We start from the raw sequence: 27721 nt of genomic DNA on the forward strand, positions 1-27721 counted from the left end.
ACTGCTTGTGACTATGTCATATTGCTTTCCTACTTCCTCACTCCTTGGTGTATCACGTTAAGAACCTTTTGAGAAGATGTTAAAAACAAAAAATGAAAAGTTAGGAGTAACTCCCTCTGCTCTCAGAACCAACAAATAACAGAAGAAACAGATGGGAAAAGAACCACGTGAAAAACCCAAACCAAACCCAACCAAAAAATCCCAACAAAACCACAAGTCCCAGGACAGGGAAAGGTATAACAGAGTTCAATTTATTTGTTCTTATCTACTGTTTCACTCTCTGGGTAACCATCATCTGACAAGTCCTAACACTTGATATTATTACCCACTTCATACTGGGAGCCACTGAGTGTTTAGAGGCTACAAGTCAGCTGATTACTACCATTGGGCCTCACTATGAGGTAGTAGCTTCAGTTTCCTGCTTTGAAACAAGGAAGACCAGCAAAAAAATTATGGGTTTTTTTTGCTGGTACATGATTTGAGTCAGCTATACTGGAACAACACAAGCTCAGTTGTTTAGTGATTCAAACCAGACTAAGAGCTAGCAAAACAAAGCTATCATAGTGATTTTAATGTAAGGATGTAGAACTGTCAGGCACTTTTCTGCTACCCCCCCCAAGAAGTGCATACTGGAAAAATGTGACTTGTATGTGACTTTTCTAGGTATTATTGTGCCTTATGGCTGCTTTAAGGGCTCTTGGCTCCTTCCTCACATGGAAAGAATTAACCTGTTCTTGAGCCTTGCTGGAGAGCTGTGCCCAGCACTGGCTGCACCCACAGCAGACCTTTTGTTGCAGCTACAGGACAAGCCATTGGCAACTCAGTGTTTCTGATGGGACGTTTGCACTAATTTTAGCTCCCTAGCCAGCTGAAACCTGTATACTAAGCTTTTTTTTCCCCCTTTCTTTCTTTGATGGACAGGCACTGCCTGTCTGGCAACAGTTCATTGGAAAAGCAGGAGTTTCTGAGCAAGCTGGGAGGTGAAACCATGCTTGGGGTTCAGGCTGTTCATAGTGTTATGCACAGGGTTGATCTGTGAGGTTGTGGGTAGACAGCATGTATGTGGCATGGAGAAAGGAGCAGGCTGTAGGATGGCTGTGGAAGGTGGCTAAATATTTAAATGCTGACTCTACTATTTGGGCTTGTTTTGCTGTCACTTAAAAAGGAATGCTTTAAAATTTGGCCAAGGTGGTACTCTGGGAAACCAGCTTTTCTATTTACATTTCTTCCTGCTCCCATCTCTCCTGCTTAGTTTTTTATTAACCAGTGCTTTTACAGAAAAATGCTGGGAATGGCATTTTTAATCAAAATCGGGTAGTTTGGCACACTTTGAAGTGGAACAGTGTCCTGTGATGTTCCATGTAGATGGATGTTTATCTGCTCTGTGTATATAGCAACAGGTTATTCCTGATTGTGGGAACAGGTGTGCACATGTCTTCATACTTGGCTATACACTGCTTTTGTGGTCTTAGGTAACCTTCCACTGCATTAAACAAAAGCCAGGATGTGATTTGTATGTATGTGGCAGTTGGTCAAGTCTAAAAGTCTGTTAAAGTCCATTGGATTATGCAGAGGTCAAAATAACCCAAATGCATAAAACAGAGGAGCAAAACAAGCATTATGATCCAAAAAAGGTGTGTTGAAGAAACTCTTCTTAGCTTTATTCTGCTTTGAGTGGTGAATTTTACTTGGCATGTCATTAGAGATGTTAAATCACCTTTTTCCCCAGCTTTGCCATTCTCATCCTCAGAGCTGAAAAAAGAAAACAAACAAAGCCATTGCATTTTAAGACTAACTCCATTTCTGATGCTAAATCTCCTGATTTAGAACAGAAGAAGGATACACATACCTCCAGTGGTTAATCCAGCAGCATAAGCATTGTTTTAGTGTTATAGAAAGAAATCGGTAGAAGGCATTAGTTCTGGTGATTTTGCAATAAAGCAAATATATTAAGAAATGACTCCATTACCACTCTTTGCAAATTAGCACAGCTCTTTTGTAACCCTTTAGTTTCTGTTACCTTCACTAAAGTGTGGCAGACAGATGGCATTGTCCTTGACTCGATGCTGACAGAGTGAAAGGATGCATGAATAATTAAACAAACTCTTTGGTTAAACTAAACTCCTCAGTGGGAGCTGTAACTGTTTGGAAGCCCTTTTGTGTTGGTGTTGTCATAAAACGCTGCTGTTTTCATGGTGTAGTGAGTCAGAGTGCAGTTAGTCATATTCCTGATTTAAGTCTGACGGGCTACCTTAGTATCTGTCCAAACATCAACGTGGCTATTGTCTGTGACTGGGTGTAATGGGAGTTAGTTTGAAAGCGACAGTGCAGGGCAGATGATTAAATGTTAAAGTTATTTTTAGAACAGCAATATAATGCTGTTTGATATGTAAGAGCCTCCCCCACCACGTAGTTGATCAGAGAATGCAGGGGGAATAATCTCTAGCCCTCTGGCCTATTAGTTTGAAGAGTCACCCAAAATAGCATGTCTCGTTCTTTCGTCCTGCATGTGTCTCAGAGACACAGGGGTCAAAGCAGCTGTTTACTTGATTAATGCATGTCAGCAAATGTCCAGCTCGAATTATGTTTTGAATGCTGAAGTTGTTGCAAATCATAGAGGCATCTGAGTGTAACTTTATATCATGGGGCTGCTGATGTTAAGCTTAGCTCTCACAAAGACCTTGTGTACTGTTTGCAGATGAAGGCATTCTGAAGGGTTCAAGTCCTGGCTGTAGTTTGAGAGAACAATCAGTCTGATGCCTCACTTAAAGCCAAAAGCCCATTTTTGCCTTGCTCTGAGTTACAGAAACAGACGGTATGCATGAGTAAGGAGGCATAAAAAAAAAAAAAGCTCCTAATTTAATCTACTATTCCTCATGTAGATGTGTACATGGAACAATGCCCCTGCCTCCTAGTTGTCCTTGGCCATCGCTTACCTTTTCAATATCTTACCCTGAAAGTTAATTTCTTTCCCACAGCAGGATTGTTACATGGACCATCTCCCTGGTCTGTCCTGTGCTTCCTAGCTTTTCATTCTCTTGCAGAGAATCTTCAGTGCCTGTTTAATGTTCAAATGATGCAATTTCCTCCCAAAGATTTAATTTTTGAGAGGATTATTTATTTTTCTATTGATTTGTTGTTTTAGTAATGAATGATAAGTTACCACCAATAATTTTATCTCTTCCCTTTTCACTTGTGGTGTTTAGGGTGAACCTGGTAGGCTGGGCATCAATGACTGCTTTGAAAACAATTTATTTCCCTAAGACACCACTTACATTGTAATACATTGTTCTAGTTTTAAGAGGCTTTCCTGGTTTTGTTTCCTTTTTAGAAATCACAGTAGGATTACAGACCTACTTGGGAAAACTGAGTCACTTCCTGGCTTTTTCCACTGATCGAAATGCAAAGTGTCCCAGGGAGTGGCAATAAATAGGTGTAGGGGTAAAGAGGGACATGGCTTAGTTTCAGATTCTCTTGGGCACTTAAGACACTCACTTGGAGACGGTGCTGGCTGTTGGGAGTGTGTATTTCTGAGGCACTTGTGAAACTGCTTTTAATTTCATTGGGAGATTTGGGTTTCTTTCCGAATTGGCTATTTTCTCCTTGGTAGAATACTTGTAAGTAAATGGATAAGACCAAAGAGACGTTAAAGATTCTCAAATACCTTAGCTAGATTTGGGTGGAGACTTAGCTCCCCTTATCCCCCTTCCTTGAAAGTCAGTGTTTGTTTTCCACTAACCTCAGAAGAGAGAGAACCTGGATTGTTTGGAGAGTGAGTGCCAGGGAAAAATGAGAGGAGTCTCGGGACTTCTTTCAGGAGGCAAAAATAAACCAAGATTTTTACAGATAGAGGTGCTCAGCTGACATCTCATGGCTGTCCATGGCCCACCACAATGGTTCTTGGAAACCTCCTTCTCAGGATCTGTTCAGGAACTCTCATGCAGTGGGCTGTAGGGTGAATGAATTGTTTCACTGGTGGGTATGTGAGGCCCACTTCTCTGTTATATTACTCCAGGTATGTAATGGGGGAATTAAGGGACTATCCCCCAAACATAATGGGCTGGAACAGTTGCGGGAATGGTTTATCATGCCTTGTACCAACTACTTCTGCTTTCAGTTGCTGGCAGAAGAGTTGCTGGCAGCAGCCTTTGGTCCTAGAGGACAGAGGGAAGTGCCCAGATGGCAGGATTGGTGCTTCCATGTGTTAAGTGCAGTGACCTCATTGATCAGAAAGGCCAGGTGGCACTGCTGCAACATTTCAGGCTGTTGTGTGCATGGCTGTGTGAGGTTGATACTCCTAAACTGAGAGGATTACTTGCTGAACAACTCTTCCCAATTGGTGCATACTGATGTAAAAATACTTGAAACTCCTCTGTGATTCAATGACCACCCTCTCTACAGGCTTTACCTGTATTGCAAAGAAAAGCTGGGCTGCCAGTGCAGCTTCAGGCAGGGCCCAGACTTACACTTTTGCTGACAGATTGCAAAATTATTCAGAACATAGTCTTGAAGAGGAGCGAGGAGAGAATGTGGGATCAGGACCCCTGGTCTTCCTGTAGTTCAAGCACAGTATTCTTTCCTTGAAGTGAAATGTGACTGCTGTGTGAAATCTGTTATTCTGCAAATATACTCAAAAGCATTTCAACTGTATGCATTAAAGTGCAACATAATCATAAAGAAGAGTTTTTCTGTGTTTCTGGAAGATCTTGCTATTATTCTTTCAACCTTTTATTGTAAAACTTTATAGTAAGAAATAGGCACCTTGAGTACTAATAGGACATAAAAAGGTATTAGAAAACAACACTGTAGGCTATATGGATTGACCACATATAGTGCTGACAACTTTTTCATTGTCTTTCAGAGGCTAGAAAAATAATCAACAAAAAATCTTAAAACTTGCATAACCCTTGTCAAGGCCAAGTTGGCAGAAAATGCAAAGTAAAGGTGGTTATTAAACAACATTTCTGATTTAAGGAACGATTTGGATTATCTAGGAAGTAGTTAGAATGCACACAGGCACAAAACATTCCAGCAAGGACACAGTGTTGTGAAGCAATGCTGTTAGTTACCTGGCACAAATGAAACCTAAGTCTGCTAACTGAAGTAGCATTAATGGAACTTTTAATTGTCACTCGAATGAGAACCACTTTCAGTGTCTGAAGGTTACAGAAATGGCTCGTCTGAGATGGTTTATTTCCCACATTTTGAGGTGGTAACTAGTGCATTGCTACATTCAACAGTACCAAAGTGCAGATTGGCATTTGTTAACAAACAGGAGCAAAGAAAAGATTAGTAATTGCATGTTAGTCCATTAGACCATCCAAATGGTAAAGTGAGGCGGTTGCTAGCAGATAAGAGTAGGATCAGTTTGCTACATGAGTGAACAGCAGTGACGTGACTTCCCTTTCCTGTTACCTGTTAGTGAGGGATCTTCGGTGCCATCTCCGGGTGCCTGGCTGGGAAGGTGAGCGTGGGCTGTGGGGGAGTTTAAGCATTCCTCTTGTTCCCGCAGGGAGATGGAGTTTTTGTGGGGTAGCTTGTTCAGCCCTGTGCCCACACTGCTCACAGGGTTCGCCTCTGGGACTTCTGAGATTTTCCTGCTTGGTGGCTGATAAACCTGGCTGTAGTGGCCTATGGGATGATATGCCGGCTTCTCAGACTTGCTGTCATCTTCATCATCATCGTCGATGATAACTAATTCTGCACGGATTACCCCATCGTATCGTGACAACTTTTGGTCTGCTTCTGCATCATCGTCATCAACGCGCTGGTAGCCCATGAAAATCATTGTTACTGGTTCAGAATCATCCACATAACATGGTACAGCTTGGACAACGTTGTATTGAACATCTTCCTCGTCCTGAGGTGCAGGGGATGTTTCATTAAGATGGTGAGGACTTAACCTCGTGTCATTATGTCTTTTGTTCTGGTAAGGGTGTAGTTCTTCATGTACAGCTTTTCTTTCTTTGGTATGTGTCATCAGAGTCTCGGGATTAGTGTGCATTTTCTTCTCTGAATGGGAAGGCACTGGAGAGGGAGACTTTTGCTGTCTTATCTTTGGAAGATCAAGCCCATTCTCTTTATGTTGCAGCATAGTGGGTTCTGCTTTGAAGGAGTACTCTGTCTGATGGTTGCTAAATCCATTCATCTCTTTTCTCTGTGTGTCTTCTAGTTTTGGTCCAGAGACTAATTTGTCTTTCTGAGGAGTAGCTGGCCTGCAAAATTTGTTTGCAAACACAGGCTCATGATACTCTGTGGGAGACTGGGAATTCTTTTCAGTGGCCTGCCGTAGCAGGTCCTCCACCTCGACAGGGGCCAGTTCATCCATCCCATTTTGTGTTGTGCTGCCATTTGAGGACACTGCATAGACTGACTTCCTGCCATCGTCATAGACTTTAATTCCTGTCTCTTTAAACTCCTTTGAGGGAAGAGGTATTGTTGATAACACTGTGTTTTCTCCTGTCTTCATGTCTTTTTCAACTTTAATTTCCATGGCAAACAATGCTGTTGAAAGAAACAAGGCTTAAACTGATAATGCAGCAGCTGCAAGAAGTATAATAGAAGAGTTCTGACAGCGATGGAAAATGACTGTCAGAATGAATTACCAAATGCATGACAGTCACATATGTAACCAATACATTGGGTTCTCATTTTGAATGCCCCTTTCCATCCTGTCAAATCTTGAACTGGAAAAAGCCTGTTTTCATTTGGATCTAATTCTGAGAAGAAAAGTAAACTCTTGAGCCAGTTTCCATTATATGATTGACTTAGAAAGTCAGATTTAACGTTGGCCCCTGGTGTTGTGCTGGGCAATAGCAGTTTTAAGAGTTCAATGTGCTACAAGACTTGAGAGTCTTGGGCACTCAGAAGGGTTAGGAGGGTTTGCAGTAGTTGTGAAATAACCAGACTACTGCTGGGTTGTCAGTAAGTGTAAGTACAGACAGAAGATGTGAAATGTATGACGTGATGGGAGAAACTACTTAAAGTTATGCCAGGTAGAGGAGCAAAGTGCTGGGAAGAAATGTCAGTGTTGCAAACACTTGATCCTTATTCTCAATAGCACATACACCAGTGTCCCATCTCTCAACTTCGACCTTACTGATAACACAGCGTAAATTGGAACAACATTGTCTCACATCTGTAATGTTTATCCTAGTGTGTATCAGATTCAGTTTATAGGAAGTTTTTGCAAGTCTAACACCCTGTAGGGTTACTGATAAGCCGTACCTTTTCTCTTTTCTTCCTCATCGGTGGCACCGTGTGCTGTACTTCTCAGTGCAGAAGGCCTGTAGGACTTGGGAAGGTCAGGTATGCTGGCATATATGTAGTCTGCTGCCTCTGAATAAAGCAGATCCACAACGCATTGAGCATGTTTTCATTGATTTCTACAAGAACCTTTTCATAAAACCCAAATTTTTTGGCTAAACATACCTTTTTCAACTCCAGCTTTTTCAGTCTTCACAGCCTAGGAAAGAGAACCATTGATAGCGTTATGAGGCAGTTTTAAGATGTTGACTAAATGGTACTTTGCTTTACTCAATAGTTTTAGTATTTTGTGTGCACAGCTTCATACTGAGAAGGGGCTAAAAGTGAAAACCTGCTCAGCTGATGCATGGCAAGGGAGAATGAGAAATTGTCCTGCTCTCTTTTGCCAATATGATTCCAGGTTATGCAGGGAAGGGCATGACATGACAAAGTTAATCGGTGACACAGCTTCACACTGTCCCCCAAGCTGGGTGACTTGTAATATTTTTTTTCAACATTTTTCTCTGCTTTGGCTTTCCAGCTGTGCTTATCTCCCTGCATATCTTTAGGGAGTGTAGGTGTGTGGAAGAGCAACCAGAGAACTGCAGTTTAGTTTCATGACTGTATTTTTTGAGACAGTTTAATATTATTTTCAAATATTAAAATGACCCTTTGACAAAGGCTAATAATATTAAGTCATTTTTCACTATAACCTCTCACAGAGACTTGGGTGAAAGCATGATGCTGTTTAGCTGGTCATGTCACCTGAAAGAACAAATACATCATGCTCTGTACTGTCTGTGCCTGTTATGTCCGTCTCTGGCTGAGGTGGTGAGTTGATAGTTGGTGTCAGTGGCAGTGCTAGTTCACTGTAGATGCACTATAGATGAGCAATGATAGGAATTGCTCCCACCACCCCCGTAAACAAGCAAATGGGAGACATTTGTTTACAAGTATAACATCTTGACCCCTCTTGTATTTGAACTTCAGACACTTTAGACAAAAGCTCTTGGCCACTCACAAGATGCAGATAGTTCCCCTTTCCCTGATTATGATGATGGATGTGCAACGAATTCTGCCTCTGCAGTAATTTGGCACTAACCTTTATTATGTCTTCAGTTGTCTTCTCAACAGATTTAAGTTTCTTTAAAATTGCTTCTTCCTTAGCTGAGACTTCCATTTCCTCTCTTTCCAGAGCTTCAATTTCCTTCTCCAGCCTGCAATCACAATTCCCTTTGTAATACCAAGCAGAGAACAACAATGCAGATTCAATGCTTGATCACAATGGACATCAGTGGGGCTGGTTCGACCTACCTTGATGTATTTTGCTCTGAGACCAGCTTGTAATTTTGCATGCACCAGGAAACACTGGGAAATAGTATTCTCATGAAAAAAAACCATGTACCTGCCATAGATTTCTTCTGAGACTACTTAGAAGACAGTGACTGAAATTCAGTTATTTTTATCAGGAGGGAATAGAGAAAGAATATAGCCCCACACAGCATTTCCTCATCTCAAAGCAGATTTTATCACCTTCACTATCTCAAGAAATGTGGTTACTCTGTTGTAGTTAAGATGTAGGAATCTAGTATACAGACACCAGGGTTATGACTTTGTCTCTTCATTTGTGTGTGTACTTGTACACGTGATGAAAGGAAGGAAGTTGTGAGGAAGTCAGAAGAATGCTATTGTACCTGGTAGTACTTAAAGGGCTGAAGTACATCACCTCATACGGTAGATGTTGTTATATGTAGCCAAATGGTATTTAGGAGGATCCCTCTTGGAGGAAAGTTCTGGTCAATCTGTAACTAGAATCTACAATTCCAGAAGATCAATCTCTAGCAATGGAAATCAAATAGCATTCGTATTTCTGAAGTGTAGAACAGATATCACTTTTTGGATAAAGTACTAGTGGTATCTGCAAGTACCTTTTGTAATAAAAGAGCTCTTATCTAATTTTCTAATATGAACATGAGTACAGCTAGAAGTCATCGTAGTGATGTGCTTTGCAGGCTATTTTTATGAAGTGGTAACTTCATAATTGCATGGATTTTGAACATTGTACAACCTGCATAGCAGTAGGGTGCTCAAGAGACTGAAGTCTGAAGCTTCATTGTTTTGTGGTTTGTCTGGGATTGAGAATGGAGAGTGTGCAGACACACAGGCTGATGAAGGGCCCTTCAGAGGGGGCGGTGTGTGTGTTCAGCTCACGATGCTAAGAGAGTTCCTCACAGTTTTGCACATGTGAATGTGGATTTTGGGATTTGCCAGTTAAAACTTGGCTCATAGGCTATTTTCTTAAAAAATCCTTTATTGTTATAAAAAAGGGAGATTGAAGCTCAGAACTCAGGATTTCTTTTGGTCTATTGACTTCTGCTGTAGGTTTGTAGCTCCCTTTCCCTCCCCTTCTTTTATCCGTAAAATCTACATGTTCTACTTTTTTGCATGTTAGTACTGAGTGTGGTTTTTTAAGGCATCTTTTTCCTAATAAGAGTCTTTATTTTCTTAACAGTAAGATGTCTGACAAAACACTTCTAGACAGACAGATCCAGGATAAAATATCTAATCTCCATGTATGCAAGAGAGGTAGAAAGATATGCCCAGTTAACACTTACCTCTAAGGTAAAGTATCTCAGTCAAATTATTTTCTGTAGTGACTAAAGCAGTGATTTTCCCCCCCGGCCGCTTCTTCCTAGTCAAGACTATTCCTTTTTGCATAAGCAAATATTTGTTGGGTTTTAGATATAAAAACATTTTTTTGCCTTATTAGCCTAGTAATTGGGAAGTCACTTTTCCATGAAGATCTAGAATCAAGTCTAGATTTGACTCTGAACCGGTTCTGGCATTCTGTAGGTGAGTGCGCTATAGTCTATAGTTTCAGTCTCCCGGTTCATTTACCTTCTCTCTTTGGGATCATTTTTGGAAGAACTTTTTTTAACTTAAAGGAAAAAATAAAAGCAATTTTCAAAACCTTGTATATTCAAGTGAAATGTGTTTTCTTTTGTCATTGTATATGAATCAATGTCAGATTGATGACTGTAGAATTGAGGCAACTGCAACTGGTGTCACTAGTTGCTGAGATCAGCCAGAATAGAGTTACAAGCTGTACTAGATGATCTGTGACCTGACCTAGATGGACCTGCTTTAACAGAGGGGCTGAACTAGATCATCTTTAGAGGTCCCTTCCAACCCCTACCATTCTGTGATCTGAGCCAAACTGTAAACAGAGCCTGTAGGCCTGATAGAAAGAAATGATCGTATGTTTTAGCTGATTCTTTAGTGTGTGCTAGGATCCGCGATATTACACCAAAGTCAACGTTAATAGTAGAAACCTGTCATCCCTTTAAAGTAAGCAGGCCAGAAAAGATGAATGCGGGCTGGCAAAGAAGCATTATTTATCTCTTTCTGTGTGATGGCTTGAGGAATCTGAGCTAATTCTATGGCTCTTGCCCTATTTAAACTCAGATTTGTGCAGCTACAGGAATAGGATACTGTGTGACCTTTCGTCTGATAGTGAAATTATCCGCTTTTTTTTAAACACAAAGGTATCATAGACCTCAAAACTGAGATGTGAAGAAAAATGCATTCAGAATGAAAGTAAAAGCTAAACCCAAATATTTAAAAGCAGATAACCCTTTGGACCTGAGCTCTGCAAGATGCCCTTAGGACTCTGTGCAAAGGTACAAATTCTAGTGCTGAAATTCAAGATTTTTAAAACAAGGGGAATGAATGTTCTTAGAGGGCTATAGAAGGAAGTAATACACTGATCGTGTGCCAGCATCTGTTTGGTATATTGAACTGTGTTTTTACATAAGACTTGATTGCAGTCTTATCATAATGCAAAAATAAATCATTAAAAGCTCAAAGAAGCATTCAAACCTGAAGAGTCATCAACTTTTACTATGGGTTTATTTCAGTCTGGACCTAAACACTCATAGACACACAAGTGGAAGAAAAGGAGGAGTAATGTTGGAAAGCTATTAAGAAAAAGAAAAAGTGTGTGGGGAGAGAGAAAGAGGAAAACACAACTCTGAATAAATCACAGATGACAAACCCCATATAGTTATCTGATCAGGGGAATTGTTATTTGAATTTATATATACTCTCACACCCATACCAACACCCACTCCTTATGGGAATTAAGAGGACTGATTCAGTGCTTAGTGGGGTTATGGAAAAATTCTCATGCTCATGTAATGGGAACCGAGTCTAGGACTTAAATATCCATTTTGCACTCGTACTGACATACAGACATGGATTTTGTGGTTCATTTTCAGAGGATGTTGTGAGTACACACTGAAATTTCTTGAAAGGAAGCGTTTAAAAGTTGCAATCTGGGTAGTTCAAAGAAATCCAAGTCCTTTTGATTTTGTGCAGTTGAAAAGTTGGGCTGGGATCTTTCTGGTGTGTTTAAATCTTCAGTAATTTCTAAATCCATGACATCTTAATGAAGTTACTTCACAGTTTTTATTTGTCTTGAAAGGATCTAGCAGCTACACTAGCAATTACAAGAAACTGTCTTTCAATGCTGCTGCTGTGTTTAGTAAATAAATGGAACTATGATGTAGCTACTGTATTAAATCAATCCTTTGGATATTTGTCCTCTCTTTGAGTAGTGTCCATTTGAGGGGAGGAATAAGTACTATGGAGGTGAGGAGATGAAAGAATGAACCTTAGAATCTGAGATACTAAATCAGAGATTTCTCTTCCAAACTAGCAGCTGAATTAAGGAATTCTACAGAATATACCTGGCTGCTGCTGGCCACCATCTGATCTGCTGGGGAGGGCACCAATGCCACACCAGAAGGAAAAAGAAATGGCTTAAGAATGAAAAACAGATAGGAGGATACCACCCTGGGGAATACCAGGCTGAGAGGAAAAGGCAGTCTAGCAAGTCCTCACATGTTTTGAGGTGAGTCAAACGTTTTAGCAGCTCTGGAGTCCATCTGCCTTAGCCTGCCTTCATGTATCACATTACAAACCTTTGAATAGACCTTAGTTAATGATGTTGTTTGTGCATTAAATATGCTGTTTAGCAACTAATTCCATCAAGAATGAGTGCTATTAGCTGAAGATTAAGTAAGAAAATGGGACTCCTAATTCTTCCTTGGGCTTGTACCCTGGTTCACAGTAACTTCTGTGTAAAGAGTGAATAGGATAGATAATGTAAATGCAATTTTTGGTCTGTAACCAGAGGGTTCAGCCATTTGTCTGAAGGGTGGTTCAGCTCACTCACTGTTTACTGTTTGGTTGCTGAAACAAAGAGTAGAACTTTCCCTTTTGTCAAAAACTTCTCAACTCTGAACTGATTAGCAGACACACACTAGCCCTATACACCAGAGTAAAGAATGTTTCTAAGCAGAGGTCCTATTTAGCAGGGTGATGGAAAGGCCCATGCCACCACTGTAAATAATCTGCCTAGAATTGTGGCTGTCCTTTCAGCAGGAAAAAACAGACTGGTCTAGGGGTACTCAAGAAGTATTTGATGAAGATTTTTTTTTAAACTGAAGATAAAATCCATGGAGAATAACCATCAGAATGTACAGAATCTGTCTGAATCAAGTGAAGCTTAATAATCAAATGCACAGAAGGAGGAACTTTTTGGTAATATATCTTACTGCTACTGCATGACGTGTATCTACATGATCAATTTAGCAATCTTTGATTTGCAGGGCAGCTGGAAGGTATGACTTCACATAAGTAGTCAAGCAAGCTTTTGCTGGCTTGGGTGATATTTATGGCATAGCAGAAACACTATGCAAGTATTGGATGGTGCATATTTTGTGCTTTATGGTGGACTTTGTTTATACTGAACTCTTTTATGAGGTTTCTGTGTGCTACTGGCTGGTTTGAAACTGGTTGGGTATGTCAAAATGTATACTATCTGGAAGGCAGCATGGATGCTTTTTCAAAAGCCTTTGCTAGACAGCTATTGAAGAGTGGTAGGAGGTACAAGTTATTGGAAAGGATTCTTGATGTTAATAAACCTGTTTAAATTCCTAGTTCATAGGGAAGTTCCCATGTGACTCCAGATATGTTTTTCAGCCTCCATTCTCTATCTGTAAAATTAAATGTCCTTGTCCAAGTCCTCTGTGTATCAAAGATAAAAGCTGCCAAAGACACTAAGGTGTGTAGATTGTTTGGTTATGTAAGTAGATTGTTTGGTTATGTAAGTAAGCATATCAGCAATGAAGAGATTTCTTTTGATATCAAGGCTTTATTAACCTCTAAACTGTCTTCTGAACTTCAGCAATGATGAGTTAAGTCCTCTTATTTTAGATGGCTTGGGAATGTAATTAAGAGCACTTCTGTATTTCTAGGATGCATTATACCTGTGAAGTTGTCATTGCAAGAGTGGCGACAGCATGTCTTTTTATGTTATGCTTTGCTTTGTCATAAGTCTTTCCATTTGATGCTGATGCGTTTATTTGATTCATTTCACTACAAATGAATCTGCCCTGTTTCAGATATATGTCAAGAAGTAGGAATCATTTAAAGGAGGAAGCAATTTGGTGGAGCTTCCCAGAAGGCAGGAAAAGTTAGTTGGTAACACTGGTATTAGCAACAAGTGGCTGTGAAAATACTCTGTTTGCCGTGAAAAGAATCGATTGTTGTGAAAGAGAAGTGTGTGTGAAAGTAAGAGGAACCATTCAGGGGTTTTGTTAAGCAACTGTAGTTAAAGGAATAGTCCTATATCCTTGGGAAAATAATAACATTTTTAATAAGAGAAAGGCCAGCAAATACAAGCAAACATTTTTTCCCCTGTAGCACTTAGAGTTGTGAGGAGATTTACTGATTTTCATCAGCATTTAAATTGCTGGTTTATGGTCAGATTATCAGCCATCTAGATATACAAACATCACTTGTGCTTGTAATGAACTGAATGTAGAGCTATATAGGGAAAGAATTCATGGCTAATTTCTGCTAAATGTGGGCATATAAATAGAAACTTAGAAAAACCCCAAAATAACAACCCCCCCAAACCAACAAAAAAAGGCAAATCAAAACCAACACCAAACCAACCTGTCATTCCCTGCATCCCACCTACATGGGAAAGGAGTTCTAAACTGGGTTTTTGTGTACATGCTGAATGTTAACCAATTCCCGTGGGAAGCTAACAGGCACATTTCTATAGTTACACTGTTACAGCTCTGGCGTGTGTCAAGTGTAGGAGGAAGCTCTGCCTCCTTTGGTATAATGGCAGGTGATGCAGTACTAAATGTGCAGTCTTCCCATTCACAGGCTATCCATGTCTAGTCCTTGGAATTGTCAAAAAATAGAGACGGGCTCAGATGTTGCTCCAGGATTCATGTGATTTAAGAAAGCAATCTGGGATAAACAGAGGATTTGGCACTTTCTCCTTCCCCAATGTACAAATGCATGTGGATGTCTTCCTTTAAATGCCTATGGATAAAAGACCTGGAAGCTTCTGATTCAGATGACCGTTAAAAATTAATAACCCTTTGTCAACTTTTGGATCCAATCTGGAATTAAAACAGAGGAAATATTCCTTTGTGATGCTATTTTACCTACATGAATTAAAGGAGATTTTCAAGTCTGAAGCTTGAGTTGCATCTCTGGATATTTGCAATCTCTGAACTAGAATGGTAGGAAAGTGTTTAGATCCTAATCCTGCATTCCAAGTCTTCACAGGGATATAGGACAGGAGGGACCTGCTGCTGGGATTGCTGTGAGATAGCTTGAATACAATCCCACAGGGGCAGAGAACCCTAATGGTCTGTTACAAGGTGACTGAGTAGATTTAGATGATGGAGATACAATGCAGAGATAAAATGTTTCACTGTTTGAAAGGCAGGGAGTACATCAGGAGCTCAGTAGCGTTCCTTGTTAGTGGCACAGACATCCACTACAGTAGCACTGCTTGTTCTTGGGAACTGCCAACCGTGTATATGTAGGTTATGTCAGGAAAATAAAAGCCTTGTTCCCCCAAGACAGCCACACACCAAGTCCAGTAGTGGACATGGTTCTGAGGTTTTTGTTTTAAGAAGCTTTAAAGATCTCACATCACCAAATTTCGTAAGGCATAAAGGAGATCTTGGCTAAACCTCCAGCTCTTACTCAAAATCAACAGGACTTTGAACATCTAGTCTGTCCTCCCCATGCTTGGAGAAGGAGTGAACTTCCAGGGGAGTGGTGGAGAGCTACTTCAGTGAAACTTCCCTGTTGCTCCTGAGCCAGTCCTTCCCTGCACAACTCTTTCCTGGTGATCATACTGTCGCAGGGACCCTGCTAGTGGATCTTCATAATCACAACCTCCCGTGATGTTTTTAGAGCACACTGTCTGCCTCCTACCACTGCAACAAAGAATTCTACAGAGGTGCATGAAAAGCTGTTCGTTGAGAAAAATGCTTTCAAGCAAGAAGTCAGCATAATTATAGGACAAAGGAGCACTAGGCTGCTGCCTGTCAGCCACGAGAATCAGTGTTTGTGTCAGAGTAAGAAGGGAAGGGGGTGGGAAAGAAGTGGAGGAGGTAATCTCAGTGACAACTTTGCCAAAAGAGTGTGTAGGAGGACAGTGAAGGAAGAGAAGAATATGGAGGAAGATGCTATTGAACTGGAATGGAGGAAGAAACCTCAAAAAAAGGATAATGAGACTTTCCAGGAACTAAAAACCAGGAACGCTTCATCTTTTCTGTGGGTGCTGATGGGTAGCATCTGTCAGTATACCTGGACCCAGGGAAGGAAATGATTGTGTCCAGAGCCCTCTGGTATTTGGGAAAGGCTGACTGCAGATAATAAGAACCTCGAGAATCATGTCCATAGTAAATAAAGGAGTTGTAAGTGAGGCTGTCTGTGCAGTTTGATGTTACCCCTGTGTGATGAGGAGGCACTAGGCAACATCTCTAAAAAAGATAGAAACATGCTTTGCTATAGCAGGCTTCTGGGAACAAATTGCACACAAACCAGCATGGAAGATAAGTGAAAATAAGACAAGTGATACTAATGGGACTAGGCAGCTTGTACTGTTCTGAAGTGCTGTGTTGGGAGAGAAGTCAGGCATTAAAGGTTGTGCAGGACCTATTGGAACTGAAGAACTTTAAAAACTATTTACTGTCATTTTGAAGTTCTGCTTCAACAATTGCTATCTCGGTGCAAAACCCACAGACTGTGGCTTCCATCTGTTGAGTATAGCACAAAAGAAATATCAGGAATTAGAGCAACAAATATTCTGCAAGATATTTATTGTGCAGTTTGATAAAGTTCACAGTATGGAAGTCTGCACTGTGTGTTCTCTAATTCTGACTAGAATGTGTAACAAAGACTGTTTCACTCTGTGTATGAAATGACACGTGTTCACCCTTTGATGGCATTTGAGTATTTTACAAAATAAGACAGGAGGAGCCCAGAGAGAAGAACAGTAGTACTGCCCTACCTGAAAATGTCTTGTTCCAGCTCATGAGTCCGTTGCTGGTCCTCTCGATTCTGCTTTTGCATTTCTTCTTGCTCTTTTGGAGTGAGAGAACTGAGGCCGTCCAAGAGCCATTTTTCTCGCATGGCCTTTTTCTGATGGGGAAAAATACAGACAAGGAAGTGTACTTTAAAAGTTGGGCTCTTCAGTCATTTACTGTGTATGTCTTGATGCCATAGGCATGATCCACATTCTTGTGCTTTATCTAGTGTAAGGAAACCTCACTGAAACAGAAATGCCAAAAGCCATTTATGTTTTGATATTGGCTTAAAACCAAACTCTTAAGAGCAAAGTGTCATTTTATTAGTCCACCCAACACATACTTAGAGGATGTTGGTTGCTACCTGTGACAGATTAGGATTTAGGAGTGTGTCCAGTGGTGTGTTTGTGTTCAATAAAGCAAAACAATTGCATCAAAGCATACATAATGCAGCCTCGTGCAACAGGCTCCAGGCAGAAGTGCTGTAGTTTTATTTCAAGGGCCCTGATTTATGGGACCATGGCATTGCATAATTTTGGGATGGGGTGGAAAAGGTAAAGTGTTTATATAGGTAAGGTTCTACAGTGGGAAGAGTGGGACTGGAAAGGTGGAGCACAGGTTGTTGCTGTCTTGTTAACGTTTCAGCAGACCTTCTATATATTTTGAGCTGCAGTTGTAGGAGTAATCTGGGTTTTACATGCTTGGTCCTGACCTGTACAGCAGTGGCTTATGAATGGGTGGATTGCCTGTGTATAGGTGAGTGCATCTCTCAGCTGTGTCTTCAGATCTTTGAAAAATGTAACTGTGTGCACTGATTGCTTCCTACAGCTGCTTTACACTGAAAGATGACATCTGAAAGTCATCACAGCCTTCTCAAGTGTTCCTGGTGTAAAAAAAGTATATTCATGGAGATAAATTCATATTTGCAGGCTAGAGCTTGTAACCCATGCCAAGGTTCTTGTGCTCTTTTTACTACCTTCAGTCTAATTTGGGAATATAAATCCAGTTGCTGCCTTGGGGAAGGAGTGGGAGTCAAGCTTCCTTAGGAAAAATTCAACAGGGAATAGCACAAGCATGTCAGGTTTTTAATTAACTGTGAGTTTTGTAATTTAGATTCCTTGAGCTGCCTGATTGCCACGTTAGGGGTTTTTTCTGTGTCTGGTTTTTTTTTTTTTTTCCTATATAGTTTTGTTAATTGTAGGATGTGGATCAAGATTAAATTGCATTTTGACTGCTTCTGCTTTGAGGCAGAGTTGTGTGCAGTGCTGGTGAGAAGGCTGTGTTGACCTCACCGGTGCTTGCAGCGGCTGTTGGAAACCCTGCCTGCATCCTGTGTGTTGAGTCACTTAAACTGTTGCTTCCTACACATTTCTGTTTGCTCTCTACTTTAAATGAGGTTATTACTGAGGCCCAACTGCTAGAGGATGATGCGTGTAGGACCTGATTGCAGTTAAATGCAATTTCCAACTTGCTTGATGTGTGACATACATGTGATAAAAACTGGCTGAAACAGGCTCATTATGAATCCTGTGGCGCTCCATAGTACTCTGTTTTGTTTGTTTGGTTCCCCCCAGAAAGCAGAGCCAATGGATACAGTTCCCTGAGCCCCATGAGACAGGATTTTCTCAATGCTGGATCCTAGGAAATCTATGGGAAACAAGGCTGCTCAAGACTGATGTCCTGAGCCTTGACTCTGGCTGTAGGGTCACTTGACGGCATTTCCTGGCACTTGCATCTTACGCTCAAATGAAATAAATTCTGGTTTTGATAGAATGGTTTTACTTGATGTGGAAGGTGCCTGTGGTCTGGTGTCGGCACGGCTCTCATCGACTGCAAAATACTGTTTTATGCAGTCAGAGGGAACAAAGATATTAGTTCCCTTTCAATCAAGCTGGTTAGATTTTGATGATGAAATGGGAGATTTGAATCCTGACTGGAACTGAGTTAGTCGAACATTGTTGTCTTCAAGAAGAAATCTATGATTCCTTGGGAGAATTACAACAGGGCTGACCCTGTAGATCTCAGAAACTGATATCAGCCGTGAAAATCAGCTAAAGCCTCATGTACGTATAGGGTTGGGCCCAAGAAAGCAAACTCCCTAAATACAGCCATAACACAATAGCATTATTTTTGCCTTTTGCTACAATAGTTTGCTGCTGCTCATGACTAAATATAGTCTTTTAAATTTTATTAGCTGCTTTTGAAAGAGTAAAACATTGTGTAGTTTGGAGACAGCCTTTGAACGACAGGAAGCTTCAAGGCTGCTCCTCTGAGACCTTGACACAAGCCAGTGCAAGAGCCAGCTGCTCTGGGGCTGCTCAGTCCTTTCTGCTGTCTGCATTTCCTTCCTCTGTAAAAGATCCCTGGCTCAGGAGGAGGACCTGCATGCGGTAAAGCATTTTCATCTGCATTAGACTGGAATGTTAAGGGAAAGGAATACTTATACATTGTCATGTGATAAGACCCTGGGAATGGCCAGAGTGATGGAATGCGATCCCTTTCTTTTGTAGCTCATGGTCACACCAGGAGTACCATGACAATATTCTGCAAGTTCTGTGAACAATGTCTTAACACATGCTCCAGGTCTAACTGCACTGAAATCCTTAACAAGGCTGGACTAACACTGAATAGTCATCCTTTGCTGAAAGGCACAGGTGCCTGCAGTGTGTGGGTCTGGCTCTCCCGGTGGTATGGCAGTTCACCTATGGCATGGTGAGGGAATCATAGATCACTTTGACAGTTTTCACAGATGTCGTTTGACATTGTCAGCCCCTGGAATGAGAAGATGTGTGACCAGCACACAAGGTAGCAGTACTGGAGTTCAGGCATGTCAGAAACAAAAAACTTCAGCTAAACTAGATAAACTCTTGAAAAGTGCGTAAAAATCAGTGCTGAGTATGCTTTTCAAGCACTCTTGTTGCCTCAGTGAGAAGGATTCCAGAAAAGATGAATAATCACTTGGCTCTGGTTAGGTTTTATTTCTTTTCCCTTGGGTTTTCTTTCTTTTTCTCTTACATTATTTTTCAATACAATAATTATAATATTAGTGCTGTTATTATATTTTATTCCCTTTTAGTTATTAAGCTGTTCTTTTCTCAATCTACAAGCTTACATTTTTTCTCACTGATTCTCCATCCTGCTGGGGGTGGTGGTGAGTGAATGGCTGCGTGGTGCTTAGTTGTATGACAGACACAAAACTTATTGGGAAGCTGGAGTACACAATTCTATTTACAGAAAGAAAGTTTGGGGGATAAAAAAATCAAAACCCATAAACCAAAGTAACAACCTTTTAGTAAACCTCTTGCCAAGGGTTATAAATAGGAATGAAGGACAAAATGAGGAACAGGGTATTGATACCCAGATAACAGCAGCATCTGTATGACAGTGACATTTACCAACCTGCAATAGCTTCCTAAGGGCCAGATGTGAGTTATGCTGAGAATAGGTCACAGAGCTCTAGATTTCACCTTGCACAACTAGTAGGAGTATAAGTGACTGAAATCAACCTGACCCACTAGGTAAATGAGAACTCAATAAAAATTACTGACAGGCCTCAACGTTTGAGAACTCTAAATTTGTTTTAAACCAATTTCTGCACTGTATTCTTGTGTTGTTTGGCTTCATTGAAGCACCCAAAGAAATCTGAAGCATAAATGTTTGTTAAAGGGCAAGGCTTCTAGGGCATCAAGCAGAGCATGTTCATATAGAAACTTTGCATCTGGTACTAGGTGCCTGTCTTAGTTGGAAAAGGTCATCTCCATTTTCAGTGCTCTAAATAGTATGTAATGCTGCTATGTATGTATTTGTACACTGTACACATATATATTTTTAAATATATGCTCGCTCCCTCTTTGCCAAGTGAATGATTTCCTGTGTAGCCTTGATTTACCTCACTTGCAATATGATGGACTGTAAATGTAAAACTTTTCTGTATTGTTTTTCATGGAACAGGCAAACAAATCACATTATCTGTGCTCTTCCAGAGGAAGAACATTTCAGTGGCGTTGTTCCAGGAGAGTCACCTTCAGAATATAAGTGCAAGCTGGGGTTTTGTTTTCTTAAATCTTTAACTCCATTGTGCCTGTTAAAGTTAGCTGAAGGCATGTATTAAATCTGTGAGGAAACTGCCCTAGGACTCTGTCTGCACGCAGCAGTAGTGAGGATTAGCTGGTTGTCTAGAACAGATCAGTTTATCCTTCTTAAAGAAGGGCAAAGGAGTCATTCTGAATTTATAGGCATGGAAACTTGAAACATGAATTGCAGGACTCCGTGTAATCATGTCCAAAGACAGAGGAAGGCAGTCACACATTTGCTGCTCAGTACTTACAGGACTTGGAAAACATATTCCCCTCTCCTAGGCAGGTTATGTCTGTCCCTATGGTCACTACCTTCCAGTAAAACCTAAGCACAGGTGACTTTTGCTTTGGCTTGCCCTGGTCTGGTGAGCTGGGTTTATCACAATTACACCTTTGTTTGGCTTGATACAAAAGAAGATGGTTGTTGAAACCCAGCATCAGGTGTCCGTTTTGAAGACTTTTAAATATGCTTCTCCCACATTTTCTCAAGGAGACAAGTCACACGCCTGGTGCTGGACTCAACATATCTTTCTTGAAATGGTTTATCCACTCCCACAATGAAAAAGGTACGTAAAATACCATATCTGGCACAGGTTTTTGTCTCTTCTTCCTAAAGGACATGTACTATCAAATTGTAATGGGCATCTAAAGAATGGTGGTGTTGGGCAGAAATCACTGCAACTTCAAGTACCTCTAGAGGTGGATCTTTTTCTTAGTTAATCTGCACATTGCAATCCTGAACTTTGTAATTTCAGGACAAAATTTGCAGCATTTATGGGGGTGTTTTTGTTTGTTTTTAATATCCAAAGAAACAGTATTATTTTACCAAAGAGTCATTAAACAAGCTGACAAAATATAACCAAATAAAAACAGGTTGCTTTTTTTTCCCCAGGAAAACAGTGCAATTAGACCTCACAATTATGCTGCTCCCTGTACTAAGTGACGTTGGTGTAGTGGAATTAAGGAGTGAACACACCCAGTCTGAAATGTGAGGCTTCATTTTCAGCTGCGAGTTATTCCTGGTTATGATCTCATTTTGTGCCATGAAAGTGATCAAATAACATTAGCTCCTGAGTGTAGGGTTTTTTTTTTTTTTCAAAGGGTGATGCTTATTAAAGTCAAATGGAGCCCTGGCAAGACTCCAAAAAGCTGTGGAAATTTGACAGTAAAAGCATGACTTAAATGCATGAAGATTTGCATTCCAAAATCCCAAACCTTTCTTCATGCTGAATGACTAGAGGCTATCTTTAGTTACATAAATCACACACTTTACTTACCTTTAAATGTTGGTGTTTCATTTTTTCCTCTTCCACTTTTAGACGTTTCAGTGTAATTTCTTCTTGCAGTTTTCTTTTGTCCTACGATTTAAGAGAACAATAAAAGCCTTTGTTTACAAAAATTACTGTCACTAAAAAATGGTGGTGTTCAGCAGGGTGAAATCAATCCATGCTAATTCTTATTTAAAAGCTTATATCGTGCTCAGGCACTGCATAATTCTTAACAGCAAGAGCTCATGTGTCCTATGCAGGTTTGGTTTCCATGACTCTTTCTCTGAAGTACATTTAAACATGTTAATGACCACAAAGTAAATTCTATGATTCTATGATCTGGGTTAAAAATAATTTACTGTTGAGAAGGAGAAGGGAAGAAAACAGGAAGAAATAACATTGGATCAATTGTACATGCAAAATGAGGTTAGAAATGGGTCCTGACCAAAATTCCTAAGGCAGCCCACACATCATTTAGGAGAGGGAAGAGTCTGCATGGTTCACAGTGTGCAGCTGTGATACATCACTACATGAAATGGCCTGTTGGTGAATCCAGCACTAAATTTATGTGTTTTGTGAATGAATAAATGAAATCAATGGGAAGAAACAGAGACTTAGAAATGTATTTCGTTAGTGGAAAGCAGTAAAGGTGATCACAGGGAAATACAGTATATTTCATAGAATGGTAGGGGTTGGAAGGGACCTTCAGAGATCATCTAGTCCAAACCACTTTTTGCAAATGCTATTTTCATGGCTGCTGAACCTTAGAAGGCAAAACCTTGAGTAGTACTGTTCTATCATAGTATCATCTTCATCATTATTGAAAAAGGAAAGGGGTGACCAGCTGCTGAACACTGACAGCACTTGAGCCTCTTGTGTCTTTGGGTAGCTGCTGTTATGTGGAGTATCCTTGTGGCTCCTCTGTGTGAGGCCAAATGCTGATTTAGTACTTTGTGTCCTCAGCAGCCAGTGGGAAAGAAATCATGCCAAAGGAACCTGACTTTTACAAGCTGTGTTAATAGCTTATTCTCTTGATCAGCCTTAATGCTGTAAAACCCTGTTATTGAACAAGGTAACTTTTACACTTGTTTCTGGATATGTCTTAGGGAAGTAAATGAAATTATCTGTTGACCCATGCAAAAGTGTTTGTTGACTGGAGGCTAATCCTTCCTTGCCTTCAATTAGAACAGATTACTGATAGATTTTTGTTTGGGTTTTTTTTAACAGTCTGTTTTCAGACAAGTATCATCTAGGAGGAAGTTCTTTATGAACATAGGAAGAGATCTTCCCTTTCAGAGCACCTGAGGAACCAGCTGTGTGGAGGGAGTGTAGAAAGTCAGTAAGGAAGGGCCAGGCGTAAGGCTAGGAGTTGTTCTCCACTGTTCCCCTAAGATCTGGGAAGAGCCATAGTCTGTTTGGCTGAATCAATTTCACTGCCACTGGAAATTAGAAATGAGCAGTGGGACCACAGGCTATGGGGACAGGACACTTCACTAAAGGGTAGGAAGTAGAGAAAACCACCCAGACTTGTGGAGATGGAGGACGCGACTGCAGCCTGCCCAAGCACAGCTGAGGGTATGCTGGAGTTTACCAAGTGAATGAGTGTCAGTGACCAGTGATCTCCCTCTTGCAGTCTGCAATGTGCCATAGCCACCTATAAACTCTACCTGCACTTTACAGTTTTTCCTTGATGATGTTATTCTGTCTTTTTAATATATTGAAAGCAGCAGACAGGGATCTTGCCTCAAGATACAGGCTACCTTCATCTCTGTAGTGGATTCAGTTTTGCCAATGACATTTAATACAGTTAATAAAGATTTAGGATCACTACAATATGTAATTCTTCTGCAATGTGTCTCTTCAAAGATTTTACCTAAGAGCTGCTGTGGTAGATTTTACTCAATCAGTCCTGATATTGGGCACATAACACCTGGTCTTTGATCTTCACATCTTTAGGAAATATTCCTGATATCATTGTATAAATGGCTTTTAAATAACCCATCATTGAATGAGTAAAGTGTGTCAAGAGCTTGTGTTTACAGATTGCTACAATTCTTAAGGAAATATCTTTTTTTCTTTACCAAAGCTTAGGATAAGATTCCTAGGCAGAAAATGAACTTTTCCTCAGAATATTTTTTAATAGTATAAACCAAGTCCATTTCAATATTCTTTTCATACCACTGGAGATGTGTACTAAGAGTCTGGGAAGTCTCAAATAAGAAGTGGTACAATAACATTGTGCAGAAAGAAATCAGAGAGTAAAGGCACAAATAACTGCATTTTAAATTAACTGTATAATAAGGAACGTATAGAGTAACGAAGCTCTTGCCTGTTTCCTTTGTTAAAGGTCTATGTTTCTTTTACATCTGATTTTTTTAATCTTAAAGATCTCTACTTGTATCCTTTGGTGCTCTATCATGTTTTAATTTCACTGATGGGTAATAAACATCCATTATGCAATTATCGACATTAAATAGATTGAAATAGATTGTCTTTTATATATCTAATCAAAGAAAGCTGAAGGTCTAATGCCAGAAGCTAAATTCAAGGAAGATGTATGAGGAACCTTTTTGAACCTCGTGCTGCCACAGTAATTTTTAAAACCTGTTAGGACACTTTCTCCAGTGTATTCTGCATTGTCTGCAAATCATGTCTTGCTGTACAAAGCTTTGACTGTTCATCTAATGGAACACATGATTATTCCTAGAGAGTGAATGGATCCATACTTCTTCTAGACTTCATACTCTGCACCTGTAGATAATCAGGTTGCTGGCAGAAGTTCTCTAATCCTCTCTTACCATGCTTTTGTTAACATGGGCAAGATTTAGGTTTTATGAAAGAGCACTTTGATCTCTCCCTTTCTGTTGTGCATCAATGCGAGACATGAGCCTTGCTCCTAATGTTCACTCCTACTCAGAATGTGTAGTAATCTGTGCTGATTTTGGCTATAGAAAAGAAGTGTATTCTAAACTGGGTCAGTAAGAAAGGAAGGAAAAATGCATCTATGGAGCAGCGTTTTGCTTAGGTGTCCTGCTTGCCAAGTCCAGTAGTTCGTGTCAGTATTCCCCAGCAGTGCCAGTGTTAGTCTGCTTGGTCCCATGGCTGATGCCATGTACTGTAAAAGCCAATGGAGCAGTTAATGTTTTAGCTGACTTATTTTTGTTTTCATATCATTTCCCAGAGTTAATGTTTGGTTGTAGAGGGGGCTTATCTGAAGGCATGGACAATTTGGTCTGATGGTTAAAGCCTGCAGAAATGTCATAATTAAAATCTTTTATCACAATTCAGATCTTCTATCATTTTTCTTTTCCTGTAGAAGGATTTGATGAGAGAGGATTCCATCTAAGGTGTCTCTTTGACTGTTTTGTTGCTACAGCAAACACCAAAGCTTTTGTATGTTAAGATACAACAGTCTCTCTAACAAAATACCTGCCTCTGATTTTTTTTTTTACTTCTAGTGTTTGATATACACCAGCAGCAGGCTGAAGCTGCACTACAGAGAAAAATGTTTCCTTTTCAGAGCTACAGGAGCATTAAAATACTATTTATTAGCATTTTTCATTAATCATTATTTATTATTATTAATGATTAATAGAAGTGGAAAACTCAGTGGCCCAGGGAGAGCCACTGCACAGGAGCCAGGCACTTAACACAGAAACTGATCTGGTTTTAGTGCAAATGTAGTTTACTGCTCTGAGTGCCCCTTGCTATCCTCTGCTAGGTCTTTTACAACATACATCTTATAGGTAGCACTTGAAATTCTCAGGTATGTTGCTTGGGACAAACTTTTCTAGAGCCACTGAGTAACTTGCAATTGTAATTGTAATGGGTTGTTTTCTTAGGTAACTCTTCCTTCAGATTGTTAAACCTGATGATAACTTTACCTCTCTCAGGCTCCTTCATTTCTACTGTGCGTTGTAACAAATACACAAAATGTTTCAGTTAAATGCTTTCAACTGATGAAAGTAGGGAGCAAACAGTTCTTTTACACAGCAAGTATAATAAATGAAATCATGGCCAGAACCCTTAATATGATTTCACGTTTCCTGACATGCAGGACACTGGAAGCTGTCACAGTTTCTTAAAAAAGTAGTTCTCCGTTATTGGTGTGGAGGCAAAGACACAGACAGAGGACACTAACCCCAGGAGCCACAGGAGTCCTCACCAGGCCAGTGTGCTGCCCTGTTCCTCTGCCAGATACCAGGAAGTATAAAACTCCCCCAGGGTACCAAAACACCTTTTGAATCCATATGCTAGAGACAAAGTCCAGGTTATGAGTCTGGTTCAAGCACTGTTACAGTTAAACAAACAAATAGACTCTAAGCCCTCTAAAACATTTTGAATTACCTTACTGTGGGCTTGAGTTGGGTCTCAAGTAAATCCCATAAATGGGTCTGTTGGCTTTTATCAACTGTCATAATTAAAACCCAATCAAATTGAAACCCAACCTATTCAACTCCTGCAGAATTCCACTTATGGCTTCTTATGTTTATTTTGGTTCCAATGAGGTATTTACCTGAGCACCATTTATTCAGCCAGGAGTGTTTGTTTCACAATTCTCTCTCGTGCTAAGAATGTGAAAAATACCTTTGTTCCAATTATTTGTTTTTAAAGATTGCCTGTGACAGTGAGTGATCCTTCTGCAGCTTTCCTTTTATCCCAGAGGGCAAAATTCTCTTTGAGTTTAATTTTTTTGGTGACTGAGTAGGTTTCAGAGGAGATAAATCAGAGGAGAATTTGGATTCATTGATTTTTCTTACATCAGGTTATATTGCTTCAAAAAATAGCTCAGTAGTTCCTTTAAGACACAATGAATCTTTTGAATCAGATTTCCCTTTAGAGGAGAAACTGAAAATGTTATCTAACATCTTCAGCATAAACTTCACTGAGGGTTTTTTTCCCTCTGAAAACTGACAGGTAGGAATTTGCTTAATGCAATCTTGTCCTTTTTTACTTCTCAGACCACGACATTTTCAATAGATCACCAGTTATTCAGAAATTGTGTTCAGTTCCACAGTGCAAAACTCAGAATCTTTCATCTTTAACTTTTGTTGTGAAATGGGAAAATTGATTTGTTCTGGAATTCTCTAGCTGCCTTTTGACCTGCTGTCCTTCAGGCAAACATTCAGTTGTGGTGATAATAACATGTATTTTAGACTGTCCAGTAGTGATTTGCACACGTACCTTCCCTGCTTTGTATTTCATCTGAAAGTGCAATAAAACCTGTAATAAAGTCAGCACAGGCTACTTTGCTGTCTTAAAGCAATAGCTTATAAAGCAGAATTAGAAAGTAACAGTTTCAAGCAGTTTTTCTCTTTCTGTCCTGGGATAAATAATTCTTCAGCAAACACACGGTAGCTCATTAACAAAATACTTCTAAGCCTTTTGTTTTGGTTTTTTTGTTAATAGTAAGTTATAAGCACTTACTGTTATGGCCTGGAATCTTTCCTTCAGCAATTCGGCTTCCTCCATTCTAGAAATCAAAAACAGACAAGTAGTGAAGAAAACAGAATGAGACCATAAGCAAAAAGCCTCCTGGTGGGGCCACAAAAAATGCCGAGGTGATCTGATCCAATTCCAGGGCAGAAAGAAGGCAGAATTTTTGACTTGTCAGGAGAGTCCCTGAACAGATGAGCAGATCAGTCCAGACAGACACATGTAATGAGGGTGTGTAGAAGAGGCAGACGTGGAGAGTGCTGGCATGAGTTGACTGACAAGTTGG

General features: G+C 40.1%; 1 protein-coding gene across 1 annotated transcript; it reads right to left on the reverse strand.

Moving 5' to 3' along the window:
• Positions 1-171: 171 nt before the first annotated feature.
• PALMD (palmdelphin) lies at positions 172-27721 on the reverse strand. The gene is made up of 8 exons (XM_010197995.2): positions 27427-27721; positions 22009-22089; positions 16640-16770; positions 8348-8462; positions 7432-7465; positions 7228-7338; positions 5416-6504; positions 172-1752 (listed from the first exon to the last, which is right to left on the reverse strand). Exons 1-8 carry the CDS (start codon positions 27469-27471, stop codon positions 1709-1711), a joined length of 1650 nt encoding a protein of 549 aa, XP_010196297.2. The 5' UTR covers positions 27472-27721; the 3' UTR covers positions 172-1708.

Source organism: Colius striatus, chromosome 10 (assembly GCF_028858725.1).
Source record: "Colius striatus isolate bColStr4 chromosome 10, bColStr4.1.hap1, whole genome shotgun sequence".
Taxonomy (NCBI): Eukaryota; Metazoa; Chordata; class Aves; order Coliiformes; family Coliidae; genus Colius; species Colius striatus.